Below are 20,035 nucleotides of genomic sequence, written 5' to 3'. Positions count from 1 at the left end.
AATGAAGTATTTACTATTAAGGTTTCATTAAGATAAATTAGTTTATAAAAAAACTAAAACATACCCGGTATCAATGACTTACATAATTATTTTGATTAAAGTCAATTTCCCAAGTCACCAGTCACATACATAGTGAAATTAAGAATGACATACTCAAAAACAATAATCAGATATTTTAATAAATGTGGTGCTGAAGCAAGTACATAATCAGATATTTTTAGACTGATCTACTTTATGATCCTTGTTTTACTGCCAGTAAACTGTTCTTAACAATATTTTATACAACAGATATTTTATACAAAAATGCTAATTGGAAGTCTATCTCTCATTACTATGGGAAAAATTACCTCCATCAAAAACCCCTACATTTTTCTAACATGTATTAAGACAATAAAAATCCTTTAGAAATAACGAACATTATGTTTGGATATAAAATCCTAAAGTATTCATTTCTAGTCACCAATTTCTTAAAATATCACTTTGTATACATCTGAGATACAGTATTTTGATGGCCTATAAACTGTACTGTATTTGGAACATACAGACTCAAGAGTTGGAACGTATTCATTTGTTTTACAGGTCTTTTCTTTTTTTTTTCCTTCTGGTACTGGGAATTGAACTCAGGGCCTTGTGCTTGCTAGACAGGCACAGAGCCACTGAGCTAAATCCCCGCCCCTATTCATTTGTTTAATATGCCATATGAAGTTATAGAAATAAAAATAAAAAATTTTCACAAATACAGGCTGGACACACTGCATGAAAAAGACCTTTCCCCATATGAAATACGGATTTTAAAAACTGAAAGAAAAATATTTTACAGTGTGTGGCTTAAAGTACATGCCATAAACAGATGTTTTGCTTCTGTTGACTTAAAGAAATGTAAAATGGACTATGCTCTATTACCTTCTCTAGAAATTCTGCCTTTCTCCAACTCCCTTCTAGAAATACACTCTGAGGGCATTTCATCAGAATCTTCTTTAGACTCTTCTGTGATGTTCGTATTAGGTTTGGGGAAGATTTTTCCAAATCCTATATTGGATGCTTCAACTTCAATAGCAGGTAAATCTTAAGAGTTTAAAATTAACATTAGCCATTAAAAATCTCTCACTTCAAAACAGTTTTCAGGTTTCTTTCTTCCCATTTTTAATTTAAAAAATTTTAATTTCAAATTCTTTGCTGACTCTCAATGTTTTAAACAGGCACAAATAAATATTTGTTATAAAGGTCCAAATAGTAAGTATGTCAGGCTTTATAGATCACACAGTAACTATTCAATTCAGTTAACATAGCATGGAAACAGTTACAGACAATAGCAAAACAGCCAAGCAGTTCCTTTATGGTGCTATTTAGAGGATCAATAAAGAGGAAAGGAAATGAATTCAATTTCAGCATATTCTGCTTGCCAAAAAGATAAATGATGAAAATGTTTAGTGAACATATTTCACCTACTCTGATTTTTATTTATGTTTTTGAGGCATAGGCAGTTTTAGTAAACAGAGGGAATAGAAAGCCTTCAGCTTAAATAACGAGAGGAGGCACATTGACGCAGAGGTTCAAACTGTCCCCCGCCATGGAATTTTAAATACTGAATGATCAAAAAAGAAATCTGGATTTAATCAAACACCTTATGAATTAACAATGGTATTCTGCTAATGGGATATATCCTCCTAGATTACTTATATAATGGTTATAAGTTTATCTAATAGAGCTACATCAGAATGAAACAATTTGTAATCTTTTTAAAAACAATCGAAAGATTAACAACTGCATATAAACACCATAAAATATTGCATTTCCATTTGGAGATACTAAAAAAATAGGTTAATGTTCCACTCCCCCAAGAAAAAAAGATAATAGTCTTGATGCTACAAGAAAAATAAGTATTTACACATTTAAGGAACTACTCACTTAAGTAAATTCAAAAACACTTCAAATTTTTAATTTTAGATAGCAACATAATGAATTTTATTCATACATATCAGTCAGTATCAGTAAGAATTAAATTGACTTGAAGGGGAATATTTGGAAGGATAATGTTATATGTTCAGTAGAAACTTCGTAGTCATATTACCTAAACAGAAGCAAAAAAAAAAACAAGAACAAAGAGATGCTAAAGAGGCAGGTGGGAAGATGAAGCAAAGAATATGCCACAATTAGAATTGTAAAAATGTCTTCATAATGTAGAAAAGACACTGGACAAACAGAACTTTTGTGACCTAAAAACATCAATAATAATAAGCTTTAAATGCTTCCCTGTTACTTCAACATCAGTACTCTGACAGTGATGTAAAATCTGATGATTGTTCCCTCTCGTAATGGTATAAAGCCTTCTATAAATCAAACTTTAAAAAAGAATCTGTGCCCCATAAATATGAACAATTTTATGTACGAGTTATGGATAATTCATGTTATCTGAAAAAGCAATGTATTCATACTACTCATCAGAGACAAAAATTAAAACTAGTTTAATTTGCAAAACTTACTAGAATTCTATCCTATATTCACACAAGCACTCAAAGATACATAATCAAAGACGTATATCTTGCATGCTCGTGCATGTGTACACACATACCCAATTACTAATATTGGTTACCTCTATGAAATAGAAAAGAAGATAGCTGGGCCTAGTGTGTTTGCTTTTTAAAATTTTACTTTGATTCTGTTTTGATTTTATTGGTACATGTTTGCAGTACATAATGAGTACATCTGTTTTGAGGATATTGGTACATAAAACAGCTTTTTTAAAAAATTCCCTTTCCTGCCCCTCCTCCTTAAAAAGTCACGTTATTATTTCTGAAATTTAACAATAAAGATTAAAAGATCAAAGCCACTATTAATAATGGCTAACAAGCAGAAAAAATAATTGTAATTTCAATGTTATACTTAAACTTTAAGAAGAATGTATCTGATAATCTTCCATGACTTCTGGATGTGCATACTAAGAGAAATGTGTTTGTGTGTGTATGTATGAAATGTGTAACACACACGATACTCATTTTGCTTATTTACTATTAATACAATTATGCTAATAAAACCACAGAACATCACATTAATCAATGAAAAGGTAGATCAATACAAGAAACCTTTCTATTACTAGTGTGCATGTCAACAACAAAAAACCCCTAACATTACTATCAAAAAATAAGTTATAAACTCAAAGTTTACTAACATACAAAAAATCATATATAAACCTTAATTCTAACACATAAAACTGAGTAGCACAAGAAAGAATTAAAATATTCTTACCATAACATTTTTCCTCACAATTTTGTTCTTTCTGTAAATCTTTCTTAAATACATTCGGCATGTCAGTAGATATGTGGAATTCTATTCTCTTACTGCCTACAGGTTGTGGTTGGTCAAATACATCTGAAGGTAATAGCACAGGATGTAAATTGCTATTTAAAAAAAAAAAATCATGGCATGAGTTTATGATTGGAAATAGAATCTTGAAAACAGTTACAAATTTAAATTTAAAAAGCTAATACTAACTAAACATTTCCTACACTATAGGCACTGCACAAAATGACTTAGATTTGATATTTAATAAACTGTAATGAATGTGCTAATGTGAGTTGTTTGATTCCTAACTTATAGATGAGGTGACTGAAATGAAAAGACATTAATAATTTGTATAAATCACCTGAAAGGAAGGACTTGAGTACTGATTTTAAACCCCAGGATATATAGCAACATGGAAAAAAAAGCCCATCCTGTTAATGTATGTTTTTAATGCACTACATTTTCTATACTATGTGATAAACTAATAGTCACTAGCTATATGTTAGTGATTTTCTATAAGAATATAAAATACCTGAATAATTTTTATAAAGATTATAATTTTATTTTAGATAAGTTACTGATATTAATTTCATCCATTTGTTTTTACTGTTTAATGTGGCTGTTAGAAAATTTCACATGGCTAATATGTGTTTCCACTGTTAAATCTCAAATTTCCTTTCTCAATTTATAGCATTAAGTACAATTTTCAAGGGAAGCATCCCTTATAAACTGAATAAAGTTAAAGTTGCAATTAATGGTAAAAGGCAGTACGTAAGGGATATAAAAAGACAGTAATATAAAATAAATGGTAGATTTTGAGACTTGAGATACTCAGTATTATCAAATGCTGGTAAACTGTGAATTATGAATACTTTTGAATTTGGCAAATAGGAGCCCAATGATGAGTTAATAAGCTGATAATCAACATGACACACTGAGGATTAATTTGAGTTAATCAAGTACACAAAATATATACAGACAATCCTCATTCAGTAATTCTAAGGAAGATTACCTGTGTGAAGCAGATGAAGATAAATTTAACATATCTTTTATTTTTTGCTTTTTTCTCACATGGCGCTGCTTTGTAATCTTTGGTCTTTTGGGCTGCAGATTTGCTAGTTCCATTAGTTTGCTCATTCTATGTTGGGGACAGGAAGAGTAAACTAAATCTCATCTAAAAGCATGGTTATTTGACACTTTTCGTTAAGCTTACATTTTTATAAAATGTAAATAAATTATAGCATGATTTACTTATCTAATATGGACTATATATATGGAATAAGGATAACTTCTAAACCATTAATCAGATACCAAATTTGATAAAACTTCACATTCTAAATTGTTTTGCTCCATTTATATCTTTACTCTATGAGAATTAAGAAGAATTTAATAAATTACAATTCATCAATTTTTTAAAAGCCATTTTTTTACTCTAAACTTTATTAGTTACTCAAATAAAATACCTGGACTTAAAGACAAAAAACTGAAAAGGAAACATTAACATAATATCTGAACTTTACTGTTCTTTTCTTGACAAAGAGGCAAAAGACCTTACCAGGGTAGTAAAATTATTATCATCATTATTTTGGTACTGGGGTTGAACCCAGGGGCCTTACATTGAGCTACATCTCCAGCCCTCTTTTATTTCTTATTTTGAGATAGGGTTTTTCCAAGTCACTAAGCTGCCTATATTGGACTTAAACTTAGTACTGTAGCACCACGCTTGGCTAAAATTATTTGGATTCATTTTCTAATTTCTAAACAAAGCATGGACTGAAGGATTTCACTGAAAAGCATTTTGTGCATAATTCTTACAAATAAATCATTACAGAAGCAAGGTAACTTAAACTATTTGAAAACAAAGTTTTCAAATACTATACTCTGAAGTAACTCTGAAGTAAATTACACGTAAATTCAAAAAGTGATGGATGAATGCTACCTTGTATATAGAATTCTTCCATTAAGAAAATGGACAGTTAGTTTTTACCAGTTATCTGAAGTATAGGTCTACATGTACATAACTTGCTCAAAGTGTACCAAGCCTAATCAAGGGTAAATATACATTAAGTAGTCATACTTATTGGTCATAAATTAGTCATAAACATTTCCTGAATCAATTAATTTTACCAATTTTTAAAAGGTTTTGTTACATTTCTAGAAGATAAAAGGCATGCAATCAAGAGGTAGGCACATGAAAGTCTTTGTTCTCTCTCATGAAGCAAGGTGAATTACTGGCAGAATTCTATACTACATTCTTAAATGGAAACCTACATTTAAAAAATCAGAAACAAGAATTGCTTTTGGCCAGTCTACATATAGCATTTTTTACATATTATCATTTTTATTAAGAAAATAATTAATCCCATTCAACATTTTTTTTCTTTTTTCCCCCCTGCTCCCCATTCAACATTTTAATTTTTTTTTTTATTTAGCAACAAGTTAAAAGATCTATCTACCATGGGCTACCAGTTTCCCTAAATGTCTTTCAAGACAGCCATTAATTCCTATTTTGTAGTTTCATGCCCATCAACATTTTAGGCCATCCTATTGAAATAGAACATATATTAAATCATTATTTAGGGAGACTATGACTCAATAATACAAAAATTGCTGCTGACTATTTGCAGACACTGCCCAGAGTCTCTGCTTTGTTGCTGATTAATGTCAACCATTCCTTTTACATCTGACTTCTGTGTATAGTTACCTAAGATTTCCATCATTTGCTGGTATCAGTTATGTAGGCTAGGGATTGGCAAACTACAGCCCAAGGACCAAATCCAGCTAGGTGTCTGCTCTGGTAAAGTTTGGCTGGAACAGTCACACCTACACATCTAGCTATTGTCTGTGGCTTCTTTCCTACTAGAACAGTATTAACAGCTAGACGTAGTGAAACCTAAAAGCCCAGTAAACTGGAAGGCTTAGGTAATTTAGTGAGATGGTCTCAAAATACAAAGGGCAGGGACTGTAGCTCAGTACAAAGGCCTGGGTTCAAGTCCCAGTATCACCAAAAAAAAAAAAAAAAATGCCGAGTAACAGTTAAGACAAAGCAGTTAAGACAAAGATAGAAGATAATGTGGCTCACAAAGTCAAACCTATTTACTATGTACACAGAAAATGCTAGGGAATTCCTATTTTAAGCTAGGTTGTAGATTCTGTACCTGAACATTATTAACAATTTACTACTCTTTGTTAGAATCTTTCAAATAACATATTCCAGAGAAATAAGCTCTCAAAATATTCATATAATTGATGTTTATTATTTGTAGTAGTTATGTGTAATAAGGTTATCACAAATGCTACATTAGTGAATAACGAATCACTATCCCTAGGAATTCAAGTTTACATTCCTGAAAACTTCTGCTTATAACATTTCACCAAATGATCATTACATAACATGGTTTTATGTGAGTTTAAGGTCACCTAATTCATCGTTGATTCATTAATGTAGAACAGTCACCACCACAATTTTTGCCTGAAGGAAGTTTATCTAATGTATGTCCCCCCGCACCCCTCCCGCCGCCGTAAGCCACATCTCTTTCTGGATTTTAGGAAAACTAGACATTTCAACACTTTGAGGCCCATTTTGATCAGCAAAATAACCAACACAAAACTAAAAAAATGTGAAAAAAAAAATCCCCACTAAATAGACTGTAAGAACACTTGTGCAGTGATACTGAAAGAAAAGGGCAAAAGAACACTGCTATAGCTTAGACCTTGAGTGTCCCCCAGAGCTCATGTATTAAAGCTTAGTTTTTGGAGTGGCACTACTGGGAGGTGGTGGAAACTTTAGGAAGTAGGATCTAGTAAGAAGCCCTTAGTTCGCAGAAGGGACATGCCCTCAAAGGTGATTGTGGAACTGTGGTCTCTTCCCTTTTGTTCCTGGCCATGAGGAGAGCAGTTTTGTACACCACATGCTCTTGTGCTTTTACCATAGGCCCTAAGCAATTGACTATGGTCTGGAACTTTTAAAAGTGGAAAACAAAACAAACCTTTCCTCTTTATAAGTTATTTAAGAATTTTGTTATAATGATGGAATGCTAAAACAGTCACTATTCAAACACATTTGGGAACCTGTATGTTGGGTGAGTAAAGTTTTTCAACATACTATATCAAAAAGATACCGTCAAAGCACAGCAAGTGATTTGGGGGCTATAAATAAATTTATCACCTAGTCAAATTTGCAAATATGAAATCCATAAACTCAACTACATTTTGTAATATCATATCCACTGATTAAAAATTTATGCATAATCAAAAAGATTTTCCTTGACATTAGGTTAGTATCCATTCTCAGGTCTTGATCTGTAGCTGTCATACAACCTTGAAGGGTGGGGGAGCTGAAGATAAATTCTATGACTATAAATTTTGAAGAATTATATGAAGAATATAGGAAGAGCAAGAGTCTTTTTTGTACATTGTTTCTTGAAATCTAAACATTTATTTCAAATTACAAACCTCTGTCGATCCTCCTCATCACTGCTTTCATATTCTGATTCTTTACTAGATAATTCCTCATCTTCATCTGGCAAAGGAGGTTCCTCAGGTGGCCGAGGAGATGTAGGTGGAAGAGGTGCATGCAATGGCACGTAGTCTTCATACTAAATAAAAAACAAAAACCCTAAGGCAATCTGTGGTATTCACAGAATAGATGAATCATTTCCATTTACTCGATTCTCATTTCCCTTTACAGCATGAGTCTTCTATACATTCCATACATATTCAGGGAACTATTGTGATAGACTACTAGTTGATCACAAAATTTATTTTTGTCTTCTTTGTCCCTCAATTACACTACAATTTGCAAAGCTTCCTTGTAGCTACATTTCATTGAATCTTAACCAATGAAATAAGAGCAAAACACTTTCCATATAATCCTTTCTTTCCTTCTTGATCTGGGAAGGTACCTGGTGAAGATACGTCAGGATTTTTGAATGACAGTAGAGCAGAAAATCCTTCTGGTCTATTTTTGAATTTTAATTGACATGACTGAGAAATAACTCTTACTGTACTGAAAGACTTTAACTTTTGTTTGCAACACTCAGCCTAATCTTAATAACTTTGCAATAAAAAAATCATTCAAGATGTAGGGGTTGTAATGAAAAATTATGAAATAATACATATAATAGAAAAGCAGTCAACACCAAATCAAATTCTACTTGTATGTTAATATTCAAAATAATCTGAAGAGCTAGATTTGCACAATAAATTCTAATAAAAATACTAGCAATTTTTTTTGGTTTTTTCCAAATGAAGCTCTACTTACAATATAACTAAACAATTGAATTATTGATAATTTAATTAAATGTAATTGACTTAACGGATGACATAATGGTGTAGTCAAAGAACTAAACAACACTGGAAGAAACTTTGGCATCTACTACCAAAGTCATTTGTTTCATATTCTGGCTTTACTACTCTTTCAGAGCTCAGCTTTATTGTGAATATATTTATTTCATATACTATCCATATTTTCAGTGTATATCAAAGGTTACTTCACTTGCATTATTTATCCTCAATAATCCCACTAAGAAATTTTGACTCTTGAAATTTTTTTTTTTTTTTTTTTTGGTGGTACCGGAGATCGAACTCGGGTCCTTTCGCTAGTGCAGCAGGCAGCGAAACTACTGAGCTAAATCCCCGGCCCAACTCTTGAAAATTTGAAGAGCATTCTTACCATGGGAGGTCGTGCAGTAATTGGTCCAAAAGGCGTGGGCAAATTCATTTTATTCATAAGGTGAAGCACCTTAAAAGTGTAGAACATTTAAAATCACATGGCATAAAATAATGACTCAATTTCCATTTTATATGTAATAAAAACTTGGCCATAACATTATTGATTAGTTTAAAGTACACATCACTTGCCTTTATAATCCTGAGACGAGGGAAAACATAGCACTCTCATATCTCAGAAGGTTAGTTTGCTTACAATGGGTTTTTAAGTCTGCCATTATTCTCATTACTAAGAATGCAGTTCTCTTGCAATGGAAAACCTACTGATAGATTTTCATATTCCTGTTCCTGATTATTGTGAGACTATGTAACTGTACAATAAAACTAAACAGCATCTGTATTTTCAATCCTGTTACTGGCAAAATTTTCAAACATATGCTGAGTCAGGGTCCATTATATCTTTTCTTTTAAAAATCTCTACATTAAAAGTATATTATAAAGAAAAAAAGAGTTGCCACAGATTACATTTCCCAGTCAGCTTCTCTGAACTAGTATCCATTCATAACTACATTTTACAAAAGCCTATACTTGAGAGGAGTATGTAATATTTCACTACCTGTCTGGAATAAGACTAATAAATATCATTATAAATCATTATAAATAAGTCAAGAATCTGCATGGAAAATAAATTACTGATCTATACAAATGCATACTTTGAGCAAAATAAGCTTTATTCTACTTACCTGTACATAGAACTTAGGCACACTTGCCAAAGCGTTCACTATGTTTGCTAGGATTGTGCTTGAAGGTGGTGGGTACATATACTTGAGGCATGAATTTAGAGGAAAAGTCAGCCTAAAAAAATTTTTTAAAATGTTGTTTTAATAATTTCTTATCAATAACTGCTTTTAGGTAATCTGATAACATACAAGACTGTTCAAATGATACACAGTAGGTTCCTAACTTAAGAACAAGTTCCATTTCACAGAGAACATTCCTAACTCTGACAAAGTTGAGTCTTACACATCTTTGGCCCAAATATACAATGTACACTGCTTTGTGCTCCCTAGCAGTGCCCTCCACATCACCACTGTTTTTCCTCTTGCCTCCACACATCCTGGACTCTGACTGAGGACTATATCACTATGCTATCACACTGTACAGTAAGCACACAGCAGCACAACTGTCACAATGTCCAGCAGGCACGTGAGCTACTTCTGCAATTTGTTCACATCTACAAATTTTTGTAATGTGTGGTCTGTTCCTATCTGTGAAAGTTCACAACCTGAATGTTTTAAGTCAGAGATCTAGTGTAGTACTCTTATATTTATCTTTATCCTTAAGAATCCAAATAAATATTTTTAGGAAATTTGCCTTCTGACTGAATTAGAGGAAACATTTCATCAGAGCTTACTTACAGCTCTGAACATTTTAATAGATGCTTTCTTAGAACTAAATTTAGTGATAAGCTTGTAGCCCAAAATGTTTACTATATTACAATTATACATGAAATATATTAAAATATTTTCAATTTAAAACTATCTTTTTATATATCTTCTTAGAGCAACAGAATAAAAACAGGAAAACAAACAAAAGTGCTAACCCATGATTTGGTGCAATTCCATTTTCTACTGTTAAACAGCCAAATTCTTTTTTTTCTTTATCATCCTCTATGGTGTCATCAGACCTAGAACACACAGAATCAAAGGTGATGTTATCTTTGAAAAGGAAAAAAAAATTGCATATAGAAAAGACAAATTATCCTTTCAAATATAACATTATGAAAACAGTTCCACTAAGGAATAAAAAATATTTTTCAAGTGAATTTTCAAGAGTAAAATAAGCATTGTAGAATTAAACATTACTGAATATCTTCTATAGTATTACTAAACCAACACTCCACATTTTCATTACTTTTCACAGAAAGCTTATGAACATGGTATAATAATTCTCACTGACCAAAGAAAAGAAAACTACAATTTATATGGCATATAGAGGTACTCCACTTTCTTTAATGTATATTTTTCTCCATACTCAAAGATGCCTAGGATCTTACCTCTTTCTTCCTCCCCCTTAAGATTCTGATTCAAATAAGAAAGTTACATAACTACAGAATCAGAGCTGGGAACCAAATACTAACATTTGATTTCAAAGGTCATGCCTATTCATGACATCTTACTAACTCTAATAAAAGAACCTAATTCTATAGGCTGGAATCCAAAAAACTCCAAAATATGAACTTCTTGAGATTCAAAATGATGTCACAAGTGGAAAATTCCATACCTGACCTCATGTAATAGGTCACAGACAAAAAAACACAGGCAAACTAAGAACACTGTATAAAACTTGTTTCAAGTTATGTGTATAAGGCATATATGCAACAAAAAAGAATTTTATGTTTAGACCTGGGTACTATCCTTATTGTAACTTCATATATATCTCCAAATACTTCAAAAAATTTTTGGAAATACTTCTGGTCCTAAGCATTTCAGATGTCCACTGATCAACTTTTAGTTACTTTATCCCCACTAAAAGGGGAATGCTTTTTACCTCACTGCCTTCCCACTTTATTAAATCCTTACATTAAATCAACATTCAGGTTCCTAATGCACAATGAGAAGCAAAATAAGATAGTTTTACTGTACTAGATTTAATAGAAAAATACACCATTTCTATTTCAAATTATTTACTTATTAGTCTGAAAACAATCTAATAACTATACAATTTATTTTTTAATAAAAAAAGAACACCTTTTAAAATGACAGGAAAACCTACGTTATCTACATACCTTTTCTTTTTTTCAGTGCCTGAAGTGGGACATGGGGAATGAACTTGATCTTGCTCTTTTGCAAATTCAACAACTAAAGTATGACCTAGAAGTTTCAGCTGATGGAGTCTTGTCAATGCCTTTAGTTAAAAGAGAAATAAAAAATTTGATAATTATACCAAACACATCTGCTAGTTACCATATATAATTTATATATATTTTTATTGCTGTTCTTAATGCTTTCAATATTTCCTTGGATATTTCCTCACCATTTTTATTTATTTACTTATTTTGTAATAAATAACTAAGCCAGTAGTGCTGGGGATCCAACCCAGGGTCACGCACATGCTAACCAAGTGATCTACCACTGAGCCACATCCCCAACCCTCCTGTTCCTTTCTTTTTCAGGCTATCAAATCTTTATTACTTATCAAAGGACTACTATTAGTATAACTTAACAAAATGAAAATGTGGTCAACTCTAACTCTCTGCCACCTTTACTTATAACTCAGAAATCTGAAAATGCCAGAAAACAAACAACAAATTTGCCTCATCTCATATGAAATTCATAACCACAAAACTCTTAGTGGCTAATGATGTCATACAATATATCACAATCATAGTCCAATTTTTCCTACTTTCTAAGAGAATATTTTACACTTTCTGCTTGATTCTTAACTTCACATTCTCTTGCCCTAGCAGCCTTGCTTTCTGAGACAACTGAAGGAACCAGGCAAAGATTATAGACTCCCACCGTAACTCTCTATCCACCAGCATCTGCATCTACAAATTCTGCTACATACATGTTATCACAAATTAATTTTTAATCCAAATCCAGTTGTTTGTCTTATATACTAAATTCTAGTCTCTCATCTACTCTTCTTTACCTACTCTGGAGATGGGTGTTCTTACATAAACTACTAACTTTTTGTCCTCTATTGGATCACATTTAGCAGTATTCTTCCCATCTTGAACTTATTTCTTCTTTTATGTCACCACTATCCATTTTGATTCTTGCAGTAAAACTGCTTAAAAGTTATCTATATCTTCTACTTTAACTCCTTTCCTTCCATTTCAGTCAGATTTATACTTTAATCAACAGACACTGTCACAGATAACTACAAATTCTGTACTGCCAAACTAACAGTCAACCCTTAATCTTCATTAAACTACATTTAACATAGTCGATACTTTTCCTTGATACATGTAATTCATTTGGTTTCAAGGCCTAATTTTTTCTCAAAGTTTTCATCCTAGCTTTCTGATTTTTACTCCCCAATCTCTGGCTTATGCATTTTCTCAATCATGTATGTTGGAATGCTCCAGAGAGCTCCATTCTTGGTCTTCCTTTCTATCTAAATATTTACTTGGTGGTCACTTATGATTTGGATCAAAAATGTCTCCAAAAGTCATATGTGCTCAGAGGTGTTTTCTGAAGATGAATCCACTGATGAGTTCATAGCTCAATGTACTGTTAGAAGGTGGGGTCTGTTTGGAGGAAGAAGGTCACGGGGTAGGGGTAACCTAAAAGGGTATATTCTCATCCCTGCCCCTTTCCCTCACTCTCTGCTTCCTGGAGTAAGTAGCTTTTCTCCACCTTCCTCTTCTACCATGATGTTCCTGCCTCCCCACAAGCCTAAAGGCAGTAAGAGCCAGGTGACCATGGCCTGGAAACTCTGAAACCCTGAGCCAAAATAAATCTTTCCTCTTTGATGTTGTCTATGCCAGGTATTTTTGTCCCAGCAATAGAAAAGTGAATAACACATGAACTAATCCAGGATGTTGAATTTGCATACTATCTCTATACTAATGATTTTTGAATTTATTTCTTAATTTTAAAAAATATTCTTGTAGTATTGGAGATTAAATCTATTTTAGGGCAGAGTTCCTATTAAGTCACTAAATTGCAGGGTCTGGGCCCAAACTCATGAACCTCAGAATGCTGGGATTACAGCATGTACCACCATGCCTAGCTGACTTTTCAATTTATAAATTAAGCCCAAAACTCTGCCCTGAAGTCCAGGAATGAAATATTTAAATAATGCATAACTCTCTCAGGTATCAAATGAAAATCTCCAATTCAATACTTCAGAAATTGAACCACTTATATCTCTCTCATCCTCAAATGAACTCTATACAGAGCCCTCCTCCATTTCAGTTAATGGTAATTCCAGTCTCCTAATTAGTTCAAAACTTTTGGAATCATCCTTAACACTTCTTCCCACATTTCATATACAAACCATAGAAAAATTTAGTTTGTTTCTACCTCTAAAATATACTTAGAATCTACTCATTGCTTACCACTTCCACCTTAACCAATGTGGTCCAAGCAATTATCAACTTCGGACTAAAATATCACAATTATCTTTCACAAGATTTTTAGCATTTCTACTCTTCCCTTTTTTCAGTCTCTTCTCAACATAACAAACAAAAGTCATCCTTTAAAATAAAAGTCAGATCCTGCTTAGAATATTCTAGTGGCTCATTTTTCTTAAGAGTAAAATCAATGTCCTTATTATAACCTATACAATGAGGACCCTACTACTCCCTCTGACTTCAAATCCCATGATTTCCATTTCATTTTGTCTGCCCCAGTTAAATGACTTCCTTGAAAATAAACAGGCATGGGCTGCCGCCTGCCCACTGTCTGCATGCAGCCTGCTTGCCCAGACTTCACCAAAACGCCATCCCAAATGGAACACAGGATGGAAACCATGATGTCTATGTTTCACAGATTTGCTGGGGACTAAGGCTACTTAATGAAGGAGGACCTGATAGTACTCATGCAAAAGGAGTTCTCTGGGTTTTTGGAAAAATCAAAAAGACCCTTTGGCTGTGGACAAAATCATGAAGGTCCTGGACCAGTGCCAAGATGGTAAAGTGGGCTTCCAGAGCTTCTTTTCACAAACTGCAGGCCTCACCATTGCGTGCAATGATTATTTTGTAGTATAAATGAAGCAGAAGGGAAAGAAGGAGGCAGACTTGAACATTTATTTACTCCTGCCCTGATGAGAGTTCTCCCAAAGGGCCACTTAAGGAATCTGCCCCTCACTTTCCCCTTGTATAATGATTTCATGAGCAGATCAGGACCCTTAGAAAATGTACAAATAACATCCAACTCTCACTGGACAAACAGAGAAAGGAAAGTTAGTTAAATGCTAGATAAGCTTTTGATTTTTATATTGTTTGGATACTCTTGTCCTCAATAAATAGTGTTTTTTCAGTTCAGGAAAAAAAAAGAAAAAAGAAAATAACAGCCATGTTCACATTCTAGAATTTCTTTGCTCTACTTGCTTCTCTTATTGAAATGAATTTCTCCCAGGGACTTCCTTCACCTTCTTCAAGTCATTGGAAAAATATGGCCCTAAGTACAACCTGACCCCTCATTATCCCCAACCAGTACGCCTTATTTTATTTCTCTATTTTTCTTTTTATTAGAACATTATCTTCTAAAATAGTTAACAATTTAGTTTACTACTTACATTCTGAAAAAGGAAGACAGATTATATCAATGACAGCATCTTCATTTTGTTTACTGACAAATCCCAACACCTAAACAGCACCTTACACATAGCACACATTAATTTTTTTTTTTTTTGGTACTGGGGATCAAACTTGGGTCCTTGCGCTTGTGAGGCAGGTGGCAGAACCATTGAGCTAAATCCCCGGCCAACTTTAATATTTTTTGAACACATGGAATTGCAGATCTTAACTGAGGTACAATTTTAGGCTACCATTTGCATGCATCCTTATTTGTCTCCTTAGTTTATCATACAAAGTAAGTTTTAAAATGCTTCAATAACTTAAGACCCTAAATTAATTCTAGACTTTTAAATTATCAGTGAATCCCTGATTCCTAAAATGAAGGCCATCTAAGCTGAATTGCTTCCTTTCAAAATAAATGTCACATATTTAAGGATGTATGACTTTTCACTTTTAATGTTAATTAATTACCTTTTCTCAGGTACCTACTCTTATTCTTAACATTTCTTCCTTTAGTTTCTCATCAGTTCTCAGTAAGGTCAAGTACACTCTAGCTTAAAAGCCTAAAACCACTTGCCAGTACCCTCTTATTCAAATACCTGGCTCTATATCCTGTCCTCCAAGTTAATCTTGATCTTAAAACTAGGTATTTTCCATTATCATACTTTATGTATAATTTATGATGATACAGACACAGTTCATTAGTTAAGGACTTTTTACCGTAAAACAATAGAAATGATCCAAATTCCCATCAATAATAGAGAAAGGATACTGTAGCCTGTAGTATAGGGTGAACATCCCTAATCTGAAAGGCTCCAAAATCTAAAAAAGGCTACATATTTTAAATAATCTTATTTTCTGGGAAGAAAAATTCCCTATATATTGCAAAAGTATTTCAAAGCCTTCTGTAATCTTACTCTAAGACATATTGAAACAATTTTATTTATACTGCAAACAAATTAATGTGATATATAGTTCTGCCATCCTTTTCTCTGTGCATGTATGAGCATATATATCATTAATTGCAACTGTTTTATAACATGTACTCTATATGGTCTATAATTCTCTATTAATGCATACCATTTGACATCATGCTCAGACAGTTGCAATCCAGAATATGGATACAAAAGTTGAGTATCCCTTCTCTGTAATACATAGGACCAGAATTCAGAGTTTGGATTTCTTCAGATTTTAGAAAATGTGCCTATACATAATAAGATATCTTGGGGTTGGGACTTAAGTCTAAACATAAAATTCATTTATGTTTTATATATGCCTTACAACCATAGCCTGAAAGTAATTTTATGCAATGCTTTTACTGTGCCACCATTTTAACGGTAAGCTGTTTGTTACATAAGGACAGGTATGGAATTTACCACTTGTGCAAAACCTGTGGAAGTAAAAAATTTCAGATTTTGGGATGTTTCAAATTGAGGATGCTCAAACTATGGTACAAAGTAAGGTATCCCTCCTCCCTTATTGATAAGAATCTGGGTCATTTCAAATTGGTTCATGGCAAAAACTTCTTAACTAATAAACTACATTCATTATTCAGTATGTGTCATCACAGGATAAAGTGTGATCACAGGTTAAAATACTCTTCTTTTGACATCTGTGACAATTTCTTTTATAGTTCTCAAACTTAAATGCTTCCTTCCAGTTTTCCTTTGGACCTTCATACCATTCACATGAAGAAATTTTCTATTCTTGACCTTGTCTCAATTATCAAAAATGTTTTCAAAAGCAGCCCAATGATTCTTCAAAATTGAGATGCCATATGAATTCAATACTTACCTTTGCAAATATCTTCCTACTCTAGTTCATGAAAACCATTCAATCCAAAAATAAACTAGCCCCTTTCTCAACCTCTATATTCCAAGACCTACACACTCAAATTCTATCAACTTTATATGTACTTCTGTCTTCTTGCTGCCTTTCTCAGATACATATTCTTGCTTTGGCTACTAAACAATTTTCCTTTGGGTTTTCCTACTTCTATTTCTCCATATTCAATCAATGATATAAAGTCAAGCAGTTATTCTTCACAGGTTGTAGTGTTAGCCAGCTTAAAGGATCAAATAACTTTAAAATACTTACTAAACAAAATTCAGTATCTTTCTCCCACTTAAATTTAGACTGTTTATATCTTTCAATTCCTATTTCCTTTAGCTCCTGCCCTACTTACAAACTTCCATGGTCCAAAGCTTTATTTAGTTTTCCCTAAAACCAGATGCTTCTCCTCTTTTCTTCTCAAAATCCAACTAATCATTAGATGTCTAGTTCAAAGGTTATCTCTTTTTCAAATTATTCCCTGGGTTTATGCCTTTCGATATATCTTGCCTTATAACAGCTAATGGAGATAGGTTATCAATCTTAAATCCTTTAAAATGTTTTATTTTTAATTACATATGATATTAATTTTAACTTGCTTTACAGTTAATCTACTATTCTTCTGTGCTACTATCAAAACCTTGGATAAGCTCTCCCAAGTGAAAAACCAAATGGAGCCTGTTAGACAATCTCTTTGGGAAAAAAAAATGCTTTAAAAATAAATGACTTTTTTTTTTTTTTTTTTTGGTACCAGGGATCGAACTCAGGTCCTTGCGCTTGCGTAGCAGGCGGCGAAACCACTGAGCTAAAACCCCGGCCCCCAAATAAATGACTTTTAGCGCAAGGTCCCGAGCTTGATCCCCATACCAAAAAAAAAAAAAAAAAAAATTTAGCTGAGTGTGTTAGTATATGCCTACAATCCCTGCACTCTGAGAAGCTGAGGAGAAAGGACCATAAGTTTCAGCTCAGCCTGGCCAATTTAGTGAATGAACAAAACCCTGTCTAAAAATAAATAAATGAATAAATAAAATAAAAAGGGCTGGGAATTTAGCTCTGGATTCAACACCAAGTACCTCAAATAAAGTTAAATTAAATTAAAAATTAGATTAAATCTTAAAATTACAGTTTAATATTACCTGCCACTTTTATATTGGAGATTAAGAAATTCCTGATAGGTTTAATAATAAAGAAAAACCCATTACCTTTATCGCTGCTTTTTCATTGGGGAAAGTAGCAAAAGCTGTATGTTTCTGAAACAATCAAAACAGAAATTAATGCCAAAATAATTTCAGTTTCTCATAAAAAAAATTCTGTCAATTTACCAGTGGAGTGATTTGACACATTAGCAAAATTATGGGAATAGGTAGAAAACTGAGACTTTTAACTGATTATTAATTTCATTTGAGTGGTTTTGAACCTTTTTTGGGGTCAGACTTAAAATGAAAGCTATGTAGCCTTTTCATAGGTGTATAAACACAAACACAACATGTTTATATATACAAAACGTTCAACAGATCAGAAGTTAAAAAGTCCAACTATATACAAAAGATCATTATTAAAAATCCAAAAATATAAAATATCCCACAGGTATAACATGATGAAATAGCTTAAACTTTATGCAGTCCAACGCTAAATATAAAAATGTTCATCAACAGAGAAATCATTTCTTCAGAGGTATGTTTCCTTTAGACTTTATTTTTCTAATAAATTTCCAATAGGAATAGTGTATTTTTAAACTAAATTTTTGAAAGCTTTAAAGCAATCCAAAAAAAGCTAAAAGAAAAATAAATGAATCATTACATTACGTATGGATAAATTTTGGCCAATGTTTATAAAGGTTTGAATAAATATAACCCAAATTTTTAATTTGTCTAACCTGATCCAAGATGATCTGAGTATATTTAAAATGAATCAAAAAAGCGTATCTTTATTTGTATTTATTGGGATACGCGACAATTAAGATGCCCAGAATTGGTCTTTTTGCTAATTTAGCGATTACAACCCGAGCGGAACGTAATCTCCGCTAAAGTCTTGCCCCATCACAGACCGTTTGCAGAAACATCGCCGCTAAAACCATCAAAGTCTTCCGTAATAAAAAATAAACTAAATTTCTGTGCAAAAACTTTTCAACGGTATTAAAACAATGTTCCCTAACGGATTTCGTCTGGACCTGTTTATAAAATAAAAAATAAGTCTCTTAGCCAAAAATGTAGCACATATTTTTCTACTCAGTTTACTCCAACTATTTACTACTGTTTCCTCTTGGATGAATGTTCTGAATAAGCTTCTAAGGATTTTCAAACACTGTTACATATCTGTATAAGTACTGTGGATCTAATCTAAATACACCCAAATCCAACCATGTCCTTCGGTAAATGTCAACAAGCTATTTGCCATTCTCCAGCTTTGCTTTTCTCCTTCCGCCCCTTTCCGCAGCGCTTCGCTCTGCACACAAGGTTATTTGACAGAAAGAGGAAGGACCGGGAAGCTGCTAGCACAAGGGCGCCCCTTCCCTCCCGCCGTCTCCTCCCTTCCTCCAGTGCTCCCCAGGGCCTCCCGGAGACTCCGCAGGCTTGTGCCCTTACCAGTCTCCCCTTGTCTGACAGGACGCGCACGGACTGCGCCCCGAAATACTTCAGCAAGTCCTCTTTCTCCTCTGGGCTCAGCTCTGCCGGCAGATGTCTGACTAGAAGGGTTCGGTCCCCTCGGGGGGGAGAAAGCGAAGTGGAGCTCGGGCATCTTCTAGACAGCGGCAGCGGCTGCTCGGGGGCCGCCATTTTCCTTAGAGACGCTGCCTCAGAAAAGCACGGAAGGTGTCCAGTCTAAACTGCTGGATCCTGAAGCTGAGTTGAAGTACTCGACTGTATTTTTCCGTCTCGCGCTACGGATTCTGGGAACAAGGAAATGCCGCGAGAGAAAGTCCCATCGTGAGAAGGCTGCCCTGAGTAGCGGCACCTCCGCGGAGAGGCACCTCCGCGGAGCCTCCACAGACAGAAAGATGAG

At 33.5% G+C, this 20,035-nt stretch overlaps 1 protein-coding gene across 3 annotated transcripts in view; it reads right to left on the bottom strand.

Annotated features, from left to right (window-relative positions):
- Window positions 1-19,809, bottom strand: part of Rnpc3 (RNA binding region (RNP1, RRM) containing 3) — a 47,395-nt gene extending 27,586 nt beyond the window's left edge. For all 3 annotated transcript variants that reach the window (XR_015451820.1, XR_015451821.1, XM_021247830.2), the window contains exons 1-10: window positions 19,618-19,809; window positions 18,235-18,282; window positions 11,741-11,859; window positions 10,556-10,639; window positions 9,696-9,807; window positions 8,957-9,025; window positions 7,738-7,880; window positions 4,295-4,420; window positions 3,247-3,398; window positions 904-1,065 (exon numbers count right to left, since the gene is read on the bottom strand). Coding sequence is in view for 1 of the 3 variants with exons in the window: in XM_021247830.2 (XP_021103489.1) it covers window positions 904-1,065; window positions 3,247-3,398; window positions 4,295-4,420; window positions 7,738-7,880; window positions 8,957-9,025; window positions 9,696-9,807; window positions 10,556-10,639; window positions 11,741-11,859; window positions 18,235-18,282; window positions 19,618-19,809 (1,207 nt within the window). In the remaining 2 variants the exon portion in view is untranslated. The remainder of the gene's footprint in view (window positions 1-903; window positions 1,066-3,246; window positions 3,399-4,294; window positions 4,421-7,737; window positions 7,881-8,956; window positions 9,026-9,695; window positions 9,808-10,555; window positions 10,640-11,740; window positions 11,860-18,234; window positions 18,283-19,617) is intronic.
- Window positions 19,810-20,035: the final 226 nt, after the last annotated feature.

This window comes from Heterocephalus glaber, unplaced genomic scaffold, assembly GCF_053883595.1.
Source record: "Heterocephalus glaber isolate CG9 unplaced genomic scaffold, H.glaber_assembly_v1.0 deba00001442, whole genome shotgun sequence".
Taxonomy (NCBI): Eukaryota; Metazoa; Chordata; class Mammalia; order Rodentia; family Bathyergidae; genus Heterocephalus; species Heterocephalus glaber.
The sequence above is the reverse complement of the archived record's forward strand: the minus strand, read 5'-3'. Positions and strand labels throughout refer to the sequence as shown.